At 25.7% G+C, this 16670-nt stretch overlaps 1 protein-coding gene across 1 annotated transcript in view; it reads left to right on the top strand.

Annotated features, from left to right (window-relative positions):
• The first annotated feature begins 1524 nt into the window (after window positions 1–1524).
• LOC119606996 (protein strawberry notch) overlaps window positions 1525–16670 on the top strand; it is a 33485-nt gene continuing 18339 nt past the window's right edge. The window contains exons 1-2 of the mRNA XM_037960683.1: window positions 1525–2061; window positions 12734–12842. Coding sequence (XP_037816611.1) covers window positions 2059–2061; window positions 12734–12842 — 112 coding nt within the window. The 5' untranslated portion in view covers window positions 1525–2058. The remainder of the gene's footprint in view (window positions 2062–12733; window positions 12843–16670) is intronic.

Genomic DNA, 16670 nt, shown 5'->3' with positions numbered 1-16670 from the left:
TCCTCTATAGAATTCTGTTATGTTTATGTTTACTTTGTATTAAATAGTTTTCTTTTCACTTTATACTGTTGAAAACTCTGTTATCTGCTCATTTTTCTATTTTGTTTACTTTTTTTTAGCACTCTATTACCATTTGTATTGCTGCACCCTGTCTTATCTACTCTAATGTTTACTTTATATAACAGTATTATCATTTTCACTTATTTACCTACTCTCTTTAGTTGTCATGGTTAAACTGTTATATGAAGTCCTAATAGAATCTCTAATTACATAGAAAACATCTTGTTTTTCTCTTAATGTTTTGTCTTAAACAGTTTAATCCCACTTATTACTGTTTTATATGTTCATATTTTATTTATTTTAGAGAACATTATAATCTTTAGAACTGTATTATCTGTTATTCAATGTTTACTTTGTGCAACACTATTATCAATCGCACTGTTTAGCCTTATTTACCTTATTATGGCTAAACAGTTAGAGTAGCCATGTTTGATTCCTTAAACTTCTAGAAATAATCGCCCAGTGTGTCCTTTTCTCTTCAATATTTCATCATAATGTGTAATAAATGACTTTTTTATTATTTTCTCTTTTCCTATTGCAGCATTGCTTTCCATTTATACTGCTTTACCTTGTTTACGTTATTGTTATGGTTGAACAGTTGGAGTAGCCAGATATTATTGTTAAATCTCTTGTATAAAGTCATCAAATGTTCACTTTTAGTAAAAAAATTATGAAAAAATGTAAGTAAACGAATTTTAAGAAATAATTTCTACTATTTTTTATTAATTTAAAATAAAAATTATATGAATATGTTGATAAATATGTGAGTTAATAAATTTTGTTTTTTTATAAAACTTTTATAAAAAGTACTTTAAAGAGTACCTTATTTTAAAGATATTCTATAGAACAGAGCTAATTTCTAATAAGAATTTTTGTGTTGTTTCAAAAGTAATAATTGCTGTTAAGATTTTTTGTTATTTTTATACAAAATTTTATTATTTTAATACAAAATTCTTGAAATTATTATTTAGTTAATATATTTTTTATCTTACTTTTGATTACATACATATTTTGCATACTAACAGCAAACCTACAAAAAAAGAAATCCCACAATTGGCAACTCTTTGTAACAAATCACTCTTCTTTTTCTTTCGCTTTGTTTACTTGAAAAACAACAACACCATGGCTGATAAGCATTGCCATATTAAATAAAAAAGGAATGAAAAAATGTTTAACAGATTTTACCGTAAAATAGGGGATTTTTAAAAGAAGAAGAATAAAAATTTTAAATAATTTTAGAAAGTTTAGTTTATTTAAATATTATTTTTATAAAAATTTTAAATTTTTTGTGGTTTTTTCTTTTTAATAAGATAATAATAACAAAACGCTTACATATAGGCGATTTTCTACTACACAGTTAGAGCAGACAGGCAGGCAACCCTTTTAAATGTCAAAAAGAAAACTGAAATTGAAAAATAACAACAACAAAAGAAAAATTCTTTATAAAGCCAGCAAAAAATTTGATTGCTTTTTCATTTGTGCGGTAATTTTTTAACTGGTTGGTCGTGCCAGCAGAAATTTGTGTGTTTCGTTGGAAAAAAAAACGTGCGGTAAAAAGAAGAAATACTAAAAAGCAAAAACAACAACAATAATTACAAAAAAAATACAAGTGAATGGAGTAAAAAAAAGTGAATACGGTTTGGGTAGCAAAAAAAAAAGTTAATAAGAAAAATAATTTGCCAAAGCAGATAAAAAAAGAAAATAACGCCTAGCAGTCGGGAAGGGGAATAGAAATTTCTACAGTGACTTGTTTATTGAAAAAAAGTAAAAGAATTACACTAAAAAAAAGTAACAAGAAATAAAAATACAATAGTCATCTTTCCAGCAGCAAGAGCAAATGTAATTGTGTTAACAAAATAAAAAGTGTTTTATTGGTGAAGAAAAAAAGTAAAATATCTCAAAAAAGGCCTAATAAGAGCCACATAAAGCAACAATTTGCTTTCGTTATTAAAAAAAAAAAGTTTTCTATAAAATTGCAAACAATATACAGATTATAAAATGGTAAGTTCTTTTACGTGATAGATTTTACGTAAAAAAAATATTCTGCTGCTGCTAAATTGTTCATATGATTTTGGCTTTTTTTCATTTCCTGATTTGTTAACTTCTTTGAGGGTTTTCTTATTAGTTTAAAATATTTTTGAACTAATTAATAGCAAGTTAACATTAGTCTTTAAATATTTGTTTATTATTTCCTTTAATTTCTTTTTCAAATTATCTTGAAAAATTTTAATTTTTTTTTTTGGTATAATTCTTTAGGTTTTTTTTTCTTTCTTGTTGTTTTTGCTTTTTTTCTTTGCAAAAATTTTCGTATTCCTTTCTATTCCATTTTCTTCTTTTATCAACTGTCAAAATTGTTATAGCCTAATAGCTGTCTCTTTTACTCTTATGTATTACTTACGTATAACGTAATAATTTGCTTCAGCTGTTAAAGCACAGTGGTTGCAAAACATGTGTAAACTCTTTAAAAAACACATGTTTTGTTGTTCACGTTTTTTCTTTCGTTTTATAAAAGAATATTCTTTTACTTTTAAATTATTTACAAATGTTATTTAACAAAATCACTAACAAATTTAGCAGACATTTCTTAATATTTATGAAATAATCTACTTTCCTTCTAAATTTCTGTATTTATTATTTAAAATCATTTAAATATTAATGAAGTTGTTAATTTTTCATGTTTAAATTTTAGCGAAAATATCATTTTGTTTATTTTTATCTATTTAATGGTTTTATTAACAAAATTATTTATAAATCTACTTAATTATTGTTAACATTTATTGTTGTTAGTTGTCTTTTAAGTTCTTTGTTGTTTTTGTAATCTTTTAGTTAGTTTTATAAACACGTTTTTTATTCAATTGTTTTATTAATGTATAAGAATGTTAGCAACAAGTTTTACCAAATATAAATAAAATCTAAACAAAGTCTAGTATATTCTATAATCGAGACTATAGTCTCTTCTATAGTCTAGTCTTTAGTCTAGTCTATAGTCTAGTCTATAGTCTAGTCTATAGTCTAGTCTATAGTCTAGTCTATAGTCTAGTCTATAGTCTAGTCTATAGTCTAGTCTATAGTCTAGTCTATAGTCTAGTCTATAGTCTAGTCTATAGTCTAGTCTATTCTATAGTCTAGTCTATAGTCTAGTCTATAGGCTAGTCTATAGTCTAGTCTATAGTCTAGTCTATTGTCTAGTCTATAGTCTAGTCTATAGTCTAGTCTATTGTCTAGTCTATAGTCTAGTCTATAGTCTAGTCTATAGTCTAGTCTATAGTCTAGTCTATAGTCTAGTCTATAGTCTAGTCTATAGTCTAGTCTATAGTCTAGTCTATAGTCTAGTCTATAGTCTAGTCTATAGTCTAGTCTATAGTCTAGTCTATAGTCTAGTCTATAGTCTAGTCTATAGTCTAGTCTATAGTCTAGTCTATAGTCTAGTCTATAGTCTAGTCTATAGTCTAGTCTATAGTCTAGTCTATAGTCTAGTCTATAGTCTAAAGTCTAGTCTATAGTCTAGTCTATAGTCTAGTCTATAGTCTAGTCTATAGTCTAGTCTATAGTCTAGTCTATAGTCTAGTCTATAGTCTAGTCTATAGTCTAGTCTATAGTCTAGTCTATAGTCTAGTCTATAGTCTAGTCTATAGTCTAGTCTATAGTCTAGTCTATAGTCTAGTCTATAGTATAGTCTATAGTCTAGTCTATAGTCTAGTCTATAGTCAAGTCTATAGTCTAGTCTATAGTCAAGTCTATAGTCTAGTCTATAGTCTAGTCTATAGTCTAGTCTATAGTCTAGTCTATAGTCTATATTCTAGTCTGTAGTCTCGTCTATAGTCTAGTCCATAGTCTAGTATATAGTCTAGTCTAGTCTATAGTCTAGTCTATAGTCTAGTCTATAGTCTAGTCTATAGTCTAGTCTATAGTCTAGTCTATAGTCTAGTCTATAGTCTAGTCTATAGTCTAGTCTATAGTCTAGTCTATAGTCTAGTCTATAGTCTAGTCTATAGTCTAGTCTATAGTCTAGTCTATAGTCTAGTCTATAGTCTAGTCTATAGTCTAGTCTATAGTCTAGTCTATAGTCTAGTCTATAGTCTAGTCTATAGTCTAGTCTATAGTCTAGTCTATAGTCTATAGTCTAGTCTATAGTCTAGTCTATAGTCTAGTCTATAGTCTAGTCTATAGTCTAGTCTATAGTCTAGTCTATAGTCTAGTCTATAGTCTAGTCTATAGTCTAGTCTATAGTCTAGTCTATAGTCTAGTCTATAGTCTAGTCTATAGTCTAGTCTATAGTCTAGTCTATAGTCTAGTCTATAGTCTAGTCTATAGTCTAGTCTATAGTCTAGTCTATAGTCTAGTCTATAGTCTAGTCTATAGTCTAGTCTATAGTCTAGTCTATAGTCTAGTCTATAGTCTAGTCTATAGTCTAGTCTATAGTCTAGTCTATAGTCTGTCTATAGTCTAGTCTATAGTCTAGTCTATAGTCTAGTCTATAGTCTAGTCTATAGTCTAGTCTATAGTCTAGTCTATAGTCTAGTCTATAGTCTAGTCTATAGTCCTAGTCTATAGTCTAGTCTATAGTCTAGTCTATAGTCTAGTCTATAGTCTAGTCTATAGTCTAGTCTATAGTCTAGTCTATAGTCTAGTCTATAGTCTAGTCTATAGTCTAGTCTATAGTCTAGTCTATAGTCTAGTCTATAGTCTAGTCTATAGTCTAGTCTATAGTCTAGTCTATAGTCTAGTCTATAGTCTAGTCTATAGTCTAGTCTATAGTCTAGTCTATAGTCTAGTCTATAGTCTAGTCTATAGTCTAGTCTATAGTCTAGTCTATAGTCTAGTCTATAGTCTAGTCTATAGTCTAGTCTATAGTCTAGTCTATAGTCTAGTCTATAGTCTAGTCTATAGTCTAGTCTATAGTCTAGTCTATAGTCTAGTCTATAGTCTAGTCTATAGTCTAGTCTATAGTCTAGTCTATAGTCTAGTCTATAGTCTAGTCTATAGTCTAGTCTATAGTCTAGTCTATAGTCTAGTCTATAGTCTAGTCTATAGTCTAGTCTATAGTCTAGTCTATAGTCTAGTCTATAGTCTAGTCTATAGTCTAGTCTATAGTCTAGTCTATAGTCTAGTCTATAGTCTAGTCTATAGTCTAGTCTATAGTCTAGTCTATAGTCTAGTCTATAGTCTAGTCTATAGTCTAGTCTATAGTCTAGTCTATAGTCTAGTCTATAGTCTAGTCTATAGTCTAGTCTATAGTCTAGTCTATAGTCTAGTCTAAAGTCTAGTCTATAGTCTAGTCTATAGTCAACCTAATAGTGTAATCTATGTTTCATTTTCCAGACTATGGTTTTGTCTGCATGTATATAGAGTCTAGTCGAAAACTTAATTTTTCCCCAATTCCTTCTCTGCCATTAATAGATCTTTATTTCTCTTTAAAATCCTCTATTTTATGTTTTTAAATAATTCTTTATTAAATTTAAATCCTTACACCTTTAATATCTCAATTTGTAAAGAAAAGTTCGCTAAAAACACACACAAACAAAAATCACTAGCAAACACTCACAGCATAAATCCCATACAACAAAGAAAAAAAAAACAACATTATTTATCACTACCTTCAACAGTTTCCCATCAAATTCGTTAAATTTATGTATGTTTTATATACAAAACTTAGTTCAAAAACTGATAGAGGGGGCAGCGCTACAAAATACACCCACTTTTTTATGGTTTGTTTTAAACAGACAGAGAATTTTAAAACTACAACAAATAGTTGCCTATATAAACCCCTAGGTTTTGCGGTATATAAGGAAAAGCGCAGGCGTTGGGAATAATAAAACCTAGGAGTATTTATCAGGTATATTTAATAAATTCTCTTAGAGAATTGTATATAATCAGGGGAGTAGAGATGAATTTAGGAAAAAAAGAGAATTTTTTTTAGAATTTTTTAAAATAATTACAGGGGCAGAGGCAACGTACTTTTGATAGGCTTTAAAGTAAAATATAAATTATTTAGAGAAAAGCAAATTATAGTACAATAATAATATGTTATAATTAATAATAATCTAGTTATAATGTTTTATAATTAATTATAATCTAGTTATAATGTATTATAATTAATTATAACACTATTATAATGCTTTATGTTTATTTATAAAACAATTATAATGTGTTTTACTAAATTACAATGTATTGTAATTAACTATAATTTAATTATAACGCATTATAATTCAATATAATACTATTATAATGTGTTATAATTATTTATAATTCTATTGTAATTTCTTATAATGTAGTATAATTATATTCAAATGCTATATATTTGATTATTATACAAATATAATGTGCTATAATTAGTATATACTGTTATAATTAGTTCTAATCTAATTATAATGTGTTGTACGTTATTATAATTATATTATAACGTAATATAATTCACTATAATACAATTATAATGTTTTATAATTAATTATAATTCTATTATAATTTGTTAAAACTTATAATATATCAATTATAATGCAACACAATTGATTATGATACAATAATAATACATTATAAAATGTTATAATTAATTATAAAATGTTATAATTAATTATAATCTGTTATAATTAATTATAAACTAATTATAATTTGCTGTACTTTATTATAATTAATTAAAATGCTAAATATTTAGTTATTATACAATTACACTGTGAAATACTTAATTATAACGCAATATAATAAATTATAATTTAATTATAATGCAATATAATACATTATAATACAATTAAAATGTGGTATAATTGATTATAATCCTATTATAATTTGTTATAATGTATTATAATTCAATTATAATGCTATATAATCGATTATTCATCGATAATTCATTGTAATACAATTAAAATATATTATAATTAATTATAATCCTATTATAATTTCTTATAATGTATATAATTCAATTATAATGCTATATAATTGATATAATGTGCTATAATTACATTTAATTACAGTATAATCTGTTATATTTAGTTATAGTAAAAATATAATGCAATATAATTCATTATTATACAATTATAATGTGTTATAATTATATATTATTCTGTTATAATTTGTTATAATGTATATTATATCGGTTATAATGCTATACAATTAATTATAATTTCATTATAATCTGTTAAAATTAGTTATAATTGCATTATAATCTCTTATAATTTATTATAATTCAATAATAACACATTATTAATTATAATGCAATTATAATGTATTATAATGTATTATAATTTATTTTAATGTAATTATGTTGTCTTTTACTTATTAATAATACATTATAATAAATTATAATGCAATTATATTGGTTTTTATAATAAAATTATTTAAGTTTTAACTTTCTGTTGTCACAACTCTCTTTTCTTTCGTCCTTTCTGATTATTTTTAAGTTTTTTTTCCAAACTCTCTTTTAGTTTCAACATAAGAGCATTTTTTTTAATTTTTACTGCGGAGTATTTGTATGTATGCTTTACATTTTTTCCCATAGAAAATCTCTTCTTTTTTCTTTATTTTTATCTATATATTAAAGGAGCAAAAAAAAAACTACATATATTTGTTATTTTTTTGTTTTTGTTATATTTTTCTTTTTGTTTGGAAATTTATCAAGATTTTTTTGTTTTTATTTTTATATTCGTTTAAGATTTTATGTGGATTTTTTTTGTGTCTATTTCTGCAATTGCAGAAAAAAAACACATGAACATGATTTGCATGTGTTTATATTTATATATTTTTTTTTCGCTTATGACTCTCTTTATAGACTTCCTTATTGGTAGGAATAAATGTTTTGATGTTTTTTTGTGTGTTTAGAATATGGTTTAGCAGGACACATTTATACTACAAATTTATTTGTATATAATTTTTTTTCTGGTAACTGCCATGTTGTCTTTTATATTACAAGGTCATTTGTGTTGCTTTTATTATATTCCATGTCAATGGCATTTTTTCTGTTATTTTTTTTTTGTGGTATGTGTGTTTTAAAGGATTTTGTTTTTATTTTTAATTTCCGGTTTAAATTTTGTTTCTTTTAGTTTAAAATTTAAAAGTTTTATAATAGTTTTAAAAAATGTTTTAAATTTTTTTTCTTTATAAAACAAAAGTTTTATGGGTGTGGTAGTTGGCAACAAAGTGACAAATTGATAATATATTTTTGTTTATTTTATCATATTGGTTTGGGAAAATAAATAAAGTTATAATTGAAGAAATTTACTTTAGGGGGATTTTAAAGTTAAAACTTTTGCTTTATATTAAAAAGAATACTTTGTGGTGCCTTAGTTTACCCAAAAATAAACAGTTTTAAATATAATTTTATTATAACTACTAATAATGCAATTATAATTTATTATAATTAATTATAATCCAATTATTATGTTTTATAATCGATAGTAAACCCATTATTATGTATTAATTGGTTATAATCGAATTATTGAGTAATAAAGATTATTATAATTCCTTTATAATGAATTATAAATAGTTAGAATAAAATTATTACCCATTATTAACTATTATAATCTCGTTGTAATGTGTTATAATTGTTTATAACGTGTGATAATAGATTATATAATGTTTAAAGCTTATTATAATCCAATTATAATGTGTTAATGTGTTATAATGTATCGTAATTAATTATAATCTAATTATAATGTTTTATAATATATTATAATCAAATGATTAAATGTTATAATTGATAATAATCTAATTATGTTGCAATATAATTATTAAAAATCAAATTATAACGTGTTATAATAGATTATAATCCCATTATAATGTTTTAAAGCTTATTATAATCATATTATAATGAATTTTAATGTGTTATAATGTATCGTAATTAATTATAATCTAATTATAATGCTTTATAATATATTATAATCAAATGATAAAATGTCATAGTTGATAATAATCCAATTATTTTGCATTGTAACTGATTATAATCCCATTATAATGTCTTGTAATTAATTATAATTCAATTATAATATTTTATAGTAAATTATAATTCAGTTATAATGCGTCATAATTTATTAAAATTCAATTATAATTAGTTATAACTGATTATAATCAAATAAATGAAATAAAAATTGCATTATAATCCAATTATGTTGTGTTATAATTGATTATAATACCATTATAATGTATTATAATTAAGTTATAATGCGTCATAACTTATTATAATCGAATTATAATTTGCTTTAACTGATTATAATCAAATTATAATGTTTTATAGTATATTATAATCAAATAAATGTTTTATTTTATTTATTGCATTATAATCCAATTATTTTGTGTTATAATTGATTATAATCATATTATAATGTGTTATAGTTAATTATAATTCAATTATAATACTTTGATTATAATTAAGTTATAATGTGTTATAACTCATTATAATACAATTATAATTTGTCATAACCAATTGCACAATTATAATGTTTTATAATATCTTATAATCATATGCTAACATGTAGAAGTTGATAATAATCCAATTATTTTGTACTATAATAGATTATAATCGAATTATAATTCATTATATCGAATTATTTTGTATTGTAAATGATTATAATCCCATTATAATGCATAACAATAAATTATAATCCAATTATTTTGCGTTTTTGGTAAATGAACTACAGTTCATCTTCTTCATTAAAACCCCTTTTTCTTATTTTTTATTTTTTAAAATTTTTGTTTAACAACCTTTTTCTCTCCAATAACTACCAAAATGTTTAAACATTTTATATCTACTAGATTATGGGAACTCTTTTGCCCTACAACAGGGAGTGTATATCATTTTTTTGGCATTTTTAAAAGTTTGCTTTTAAAGTTTTTAAATGTACTAGTTCCTTTCCATGTATAGATCTATGCTGGTTAGCAAAACTTTTATCTATAGTCTCTACCCTACTCCCCCTTCGAATGTAATGTTCTTTTGTACATAACGTTGATTTGTGTATCCTTTCTGCCATTTCATGTTTACTTTTTTGCATTTCTCTATGTTTCTGTTAGTGTCCTGTTTTGCGTTGCAACTTTGTTGGTGTCTGGAGAAATAAAGGGGTTTGCCGTTTTGCTCATTCCTCAAAAATGTGATTGCTTTGTTCAACTTTTCGTTTGTGTCTGTTGTTGTTGTTGGTTGCATTTTGCCTGTTGTTTTATTCCTTTTGGTTGGTTAGGTGACCAGGTGCTGTGGGGCGTGAAAATGGTTATAAATATGTTGTTGAAATATAATCCTATTATAATGTATCATAACTGATTATAATGCAATAATAATGTATTATAATTAATTATAATCCAATATTATCTAATTATAATTTATTTTAGTTTATTATATTCCAGTTAAAACCCATTATTGTCATTTATAATTCTATTGTAATGTGTTATAATTAAGTATAATCCAATTATAATGCTTCATGGATTGTTATAATGCGATTATAATGTATTATAACTAATTATAATTCATTTATAATGGATTGTTATTATTTATAATCTTATTATAATGGATTATAATTCACAATAATTCTGTTATAATGTTAATTATTATAATTATAATCATGTTATAATACTTTAATTACATTATAATGCATTATAATGAATTGTAATCTTATTATAATTCATTATATTATAAAACAAATTAAAATCATGTATTTATGCTTTATGTATAATTATAATCTAATTATAATGTATTATAATTAATTATAACTCCATTGTTATGTGTTATAATAAGTTATAATCCTATTATAATGAACTTAAACAAATTATATTTATTATAATTTAATATAATTTCATTATAATGCATTATAACTATTTATAATTGCATTATAATGCATGAAAGATAATTATAACTGTTCTTAACTTATTATAATTCTATTATAATCAATTATAATTCTGTTATAATGCATTAACGCGAATTTAAATCCTACTAAAGTGCAGTACGCTTAATTATATACCAATTATAATGTATTATAATATATTATAATCTAATTATAATGTGTTAAAATTAAATATAAACGTATTATAACGGATTATTACTGGTTATAATGATGTATAAATAATTATAATACAATTAAAGTTTATTATATCTAATTACAATTCAGTTATAATACTATTATAGTCCATAATAATTAATTATAATTCGATTATAACATGTTTAAAATTTTTATAAACTTATTATAATACATTATAACTAATTATAATCGAATTATAATGCTTTATAAATATGTAATTATAATCCTATAAAAATATATTATAACTAATTATTGTGTTATAATAAATTATAATCCTTTTATAACAGATTATAATTAATTATAATGCTATTATAATGGATTATAATTGATTATAATGCCATTATAATAAATTATAATGCTTTTTAAACAATAATAATCTATAATAAGGGATTATAACTAATTATAATCGAATTATAATGCTTTATAAATAATTATAATCCACAAAGAATATATTATAACTAATTATTATTTAGTTATAATGTGTTATAATAAATTATAATCCTTTTATAACAGATTATAATTAATTATAATGCTATTATAATGGTTTATAATTGATTATAATGCCATTATAATAAATTATAATGCTTTTTAAACAATAACAATCTTAAATAAGGGATTATAATGGATTATAATCCCATTATAATAAATTATAATCATATTATAATGATTTATAAATAATAATAATAATAATCCTATACAAATATTTATATTTCAAATTACAGTTATACGATTATAACTACTTATACATACATTTGTATACCTTTTAAATGTATGTATTAACATAAATTCCATGTCTCTCTTTTTACATTTCCTTGTACTGGTAACTCTTTTTGTTTAATAAAGATTCCTCAATTAAACATTTATAATTACTAGTACCTTGCTGCCTACACATTCAAACTAAAATTCCCCCATATAAAGGAACTTATCCTCGGTAAGAGTATTATGTTGCCTCCTTTGCCAAAAAAAAAAAACAACATTATATGTACTGCCAGCCAGCCCAAGCTAGTTACCATTTATGTTTACCACGTTTCTCATTTATCGTTGTATGCTGTCCTATCATCCTTTCTGTTATACCTCTTCTCTATACTGCTGCTGCAAATGTTGGCTGCTCTGCGAGTCTTCCATTTTTTGCAAACCATGCAGCTCTTAATGTGTCTGTAACTGTGTCTGTGTATTCTTCACCATGTCCTGTTGCCATTTTATGAAATTATTTTATACAGCTCTTGCCTTTTTAACGCTAGACTCAAATTGCCAGTTATAAAGTGCTGTAGGTGTTGTAAAGACCTCATTAAAACAAAATATAAAGAACCGGGATTTTGATTTTGTAGTATTAAAGAAATTAAAGAAAAGTTTAAATATATTTAAAGAAAAAGTTTAAATTTATAACAATAACAATATTTGTTTGCTTTTCTAAGTGAGTTTTTTTTTTTTTTCAAGAAAAGTTTTGAAATGTTGAAATATTTGAGAGTTTTCTTTAAAAACTATGATTTGTATGGTTATTTTTATGTTAATTCCTAGACTATTTCTAGAATATTGATTTTATATGTTGAACAAATGTATACAGGATGTTAAAATAAAGAAAATATGGAAAAATTTGAAATTTTAGTGAAATTTTAAAATTTTGTGAAAATCCAGCTAAATTTTTCTTTAAAATTAAAATTTAAATCTCTTTTCTTTTACAGACTTCCACAAAACGTTCAAACGTTGATTTTGACGTGGATGACGATTTTGATGAAGATTCCGGTTCAGATTTTGATGAAGATGAAGATCCAGATAAAATAGAAGTACCAGGTAAGTTAGAAATAACTTTAGTTAACCCCCAAATATTAACTCCAGAGAAACAAACTTTGAAAAGAAATAAAATTTAAACTCCAAACTCAATTAAAATTTATTAAATAAACAAAACATTCTTTAACTTCAGGAACTCATAGCACCCCCTTCCCATTGAACTTTGTTGCTCCCTCTCCCAAACATTTTCAACAACAATAGTTGAAAAGGAACAACTATTTTTGTTCACTCCTTTTATAGTCCTTTGGCTGTCTCTTTAACTCTAAAAATAAATACTTTTATACTATAAAATTGTTTTCCTACTTTAGTTTATTTAAAACTTATTTTCAGATAACACAATTCTTGTGTTGTGTATAGCCTCCCTCCCCCACCACCTCAGAGGAACGCATAAAAAGTTATTTTCCTATTTTGCTTGACGCAAATGAAACAAAAAAACCCCTTTCTTTCATTCATTCATTTGTTAAAAAAGGAAACAAAAATGTTTTAAATTTTAATTTATAAAATTTTATTAGAAAGTTTGGTTAAGGAAGCTTGCCTCAGTGGGAAAAGAGAAGTGTTGCTGATGTGGTTTCTAAAGTATGAAGTTTGTCGTGCAATTAGTAACAGTAAAAATTTTATTATTTTTAGTAGGTTGGATTCCTAATCCTTCCAACTAAACTGGAATAGAACTATAAGAGAACTCGAACAGAACTAGAACAGAACTAGAACAGAACTAGAACAAAACTAGAACAGAACTAGAACAGAACTAGAACAGAACTAGAACAGAACTAGAACAGAACTAGAACAGAACTAGAACAGAACTAGAACAGAACTAGAACAGAACTAGAACAGAACTAGAACAGAACTAGAACAGAACTAGAACAGAACTAGAACAGAACTAGAACAGAACTAGAACAGAACTAGAACAGAACTAGAACAGAACTAGAACAGAACTAGAACAGAACTAGAACAGAACTAGAACAGAACTAGAACAGAACTAGAACAGAACTAGAACAGAACTAGAACAGAACTAGAACAGAACTAGAACAGAACTAGAACTGAACTAGAACAGAACTAGAATAGAACTAGAACAGAACTACAACAGAACTACAACAGAACTAGAACAGAACTAGAACAGAACAAGAACAGAACTAGAACTGAACTAGAACAGAACTAGAACAGAACTAGAACAGAACTAGAACAGAACTAGAACAGAACTAGAACAGAACTAGAACAGAACTAGAACAGAACTAGAACAGAACTAGAACAGAACTAGAACAGAACTAGAACTGAACTAGAACAGAACTAGAATAGAACTAGAACAGAACTACAACAGAACTACAACAGAACTAGAACAGAACTAGAACAGAACAAGAACAGAACTAGAACTGAACTAGAACAGAACTAGAACTGAACTAGAACAGAACTAGAACAGAACTAGAACAGAACTAGAACAGAACTAGAACAGAACTAGAACAGAACTAGAACAGAACTAGAACAGAACTAGAACAGAACTAGAACAGAACTAGAACAGAACTAGAACAGAACTAGAACAGAACTAGAACAGAACTAGAACAGAACTAGAACAGAACTAGAACAGAACTAGAACAGAACTAGAACAGAACTAGAACAGAACTAGAACAGAACTAGAACAGAACTAGAACAGAACTAGAACAGAACTAGAACAGAACTAGAACAGAACTAGAACAGAACTAGAACTGAACTAGAACAGAACTAGAACAGAACTAGAATAGAACTAGAACAGAACTAGAACAGAACTAGAACAGAACTACAATAGAACTAGAACAGAACTACAACAGAACTACAACAGAACTACAACAGAACTACAACAGAACTAGAACAGAACTAGAACAGAACTAGAACAGAACTAGAACAGAACTAGAACAGAACAAGAACAGAACTAAAACAGAACTAGAACAGAACTAGAACAGAAGTAGAACAGAACTAGAACAGAACTAGAACAGAACTAGAACAGAACTAGAACAGAACTAGAACAGAACTAGAACAGAACTAGAACAGAACTAGAACAGAACTAGAACAGAACTAGAACAGAACTAGAAAAGAACTAGAACAGAACTAGAACAGAACTAGAACAGAACTAGAACAGAACTAAAACAGAACTAGAACTGAACTAGAACAGAACTAGAACTGAACTAGAACTGAACTAGAACTGAACTAGAACTGAAATAGAACTGAAATAGAACTGAACTAGAACTGAACTAGAACTAAACTAGAACTGAACTAGAACTGAACTAGAACTGAACTAGAACTGAACTAGAACTAAACTAGAACTGCACTAGAACTGATCTAGAACTGAACTAGAACAGAACATTGCTGGACATTAGATACTTTAGGAACTATAGATTTTAAAACATCAATTTATTAGTGCGTACTATCTCCCTATAGCTATTCAATAAAAGTTTTCTCCAAACCAAAACATCATTCAATATTTAAGGTTTTTTAAAACTCATACTTTTGTTCCAAAAATTTAAGTAAGCACATATTTTCCCCAAAAAACTTTGCCTTTTCGTAGCCAAAACCATTTAACAAATACCACTGCATCTACTGCATGTTTAAAATTAAAAGGGAAGTGGTGTAAAATTTTGGTAGTTTGCTTAAACCTTGAGTTTCCCAGAAAAGGGGTACATGATTGTAAATGCACATACAGCTCGAACATTTATGGAGGAAATATGGCTAAAAGTTATGTAAAATTTCATGTACAATATATTGCAGTATCTAGCAGAGTTATATACTTCGTAAGTTTAATGCATTTAAAAGGCATATAAAACTACAGTGGAACCTACTTATAAAAAATCTTTTTTAAATTCATAATTGGATTATTAAATTTAACTAAATATTTCTCAAAATATACATAAATAAAGAAAGTCGGGTTTGGCAATCATCAGAAATCTGTTCATCAAGTTTATATTACAGAAGTTTTACTGTTGATATATATAAATCTGATTTCTTACTTTACTGTCAGTCCAATATAAATTTTGCTCATGTTTTTGTTTCACAATTTATTTCCAATAGATTCATAATTATGCAAATGTAATTATTTAGCTACATATACTTTCAAGAATAAAACATTTTGTAACATTTGTTTACTCTAAACTTATACTCTGTACCCCCGCACCCCCCCACCGACACCATTACTTCCCAATTATGTACGAATTTAGATGGTCATGACAACGACTATATTCAGTCCGTTTAATGCCAATAAATACAATAACGAAATGGAACAACGTTAGCGTTATTAATGAATTAAGGGTTATTTGAGCGTCTGTTAAGGCGAAAACAGGACACTTTATATTATTGCAATATATTGGATAGAAAGGGAAAGAGTGTGATTATGAAGAAGTAGAAAGTGGGGGGGGGGGAGTGTATGTTCGTTGTGAGTCAGAGTAGATAAGTATGAGTGAGTTAATTAGGATTGGGGTGTGATTTATAATTTAGAGACTAATAAATAATTATAAAATAAAGTTTATTTAGTTAAAGCAGCTCTTTAAATTTGGACTGAAGGTGTTAAAGAATTTATTAAGATTGAAAGTACGGAACTATAAACGTAAACTAGAATAGAACTAGAACAGAACTAGAACAGAACTAGAACAGAACTAGAACAGAACTAGAACAGAACTAGAACAGAACTAGAACAGAACTAGAACAGAACTAGAACAGAACTAGAACAGAACTAGAACTGAACTAGAACAGAACTAGAACAGAACTAGAACAGAACTAGAACAGAACTAGAACAGAACTAGAACAGAACTAGAACTGAACTAGAACTGAACTAGAACTGAACTAGAACTGAACTAGAACTGAACTAGAACT

This window comes from Lucilia sericata, unplaced genomic scaffold, assembly GCF_015586225.1.
Source record: "Lucilia sericata isolate MDLA Ls3-8-SP2 unplaced genomic scaffold, ASM1558622v1 Contig000644F_arrow, whole genome shotgun sequence".
Taxonomy (NCBI): Eukaryota; Metazoa; Arthropoda; class Insecta; order Diptera; family Calliphoridae; genus Lucilia; species Lucilia sericata.
Note: the sequence above shows the minus strand (reverse complement) of the source record. Positions and strands in the feature narration are given on the sequence as shown.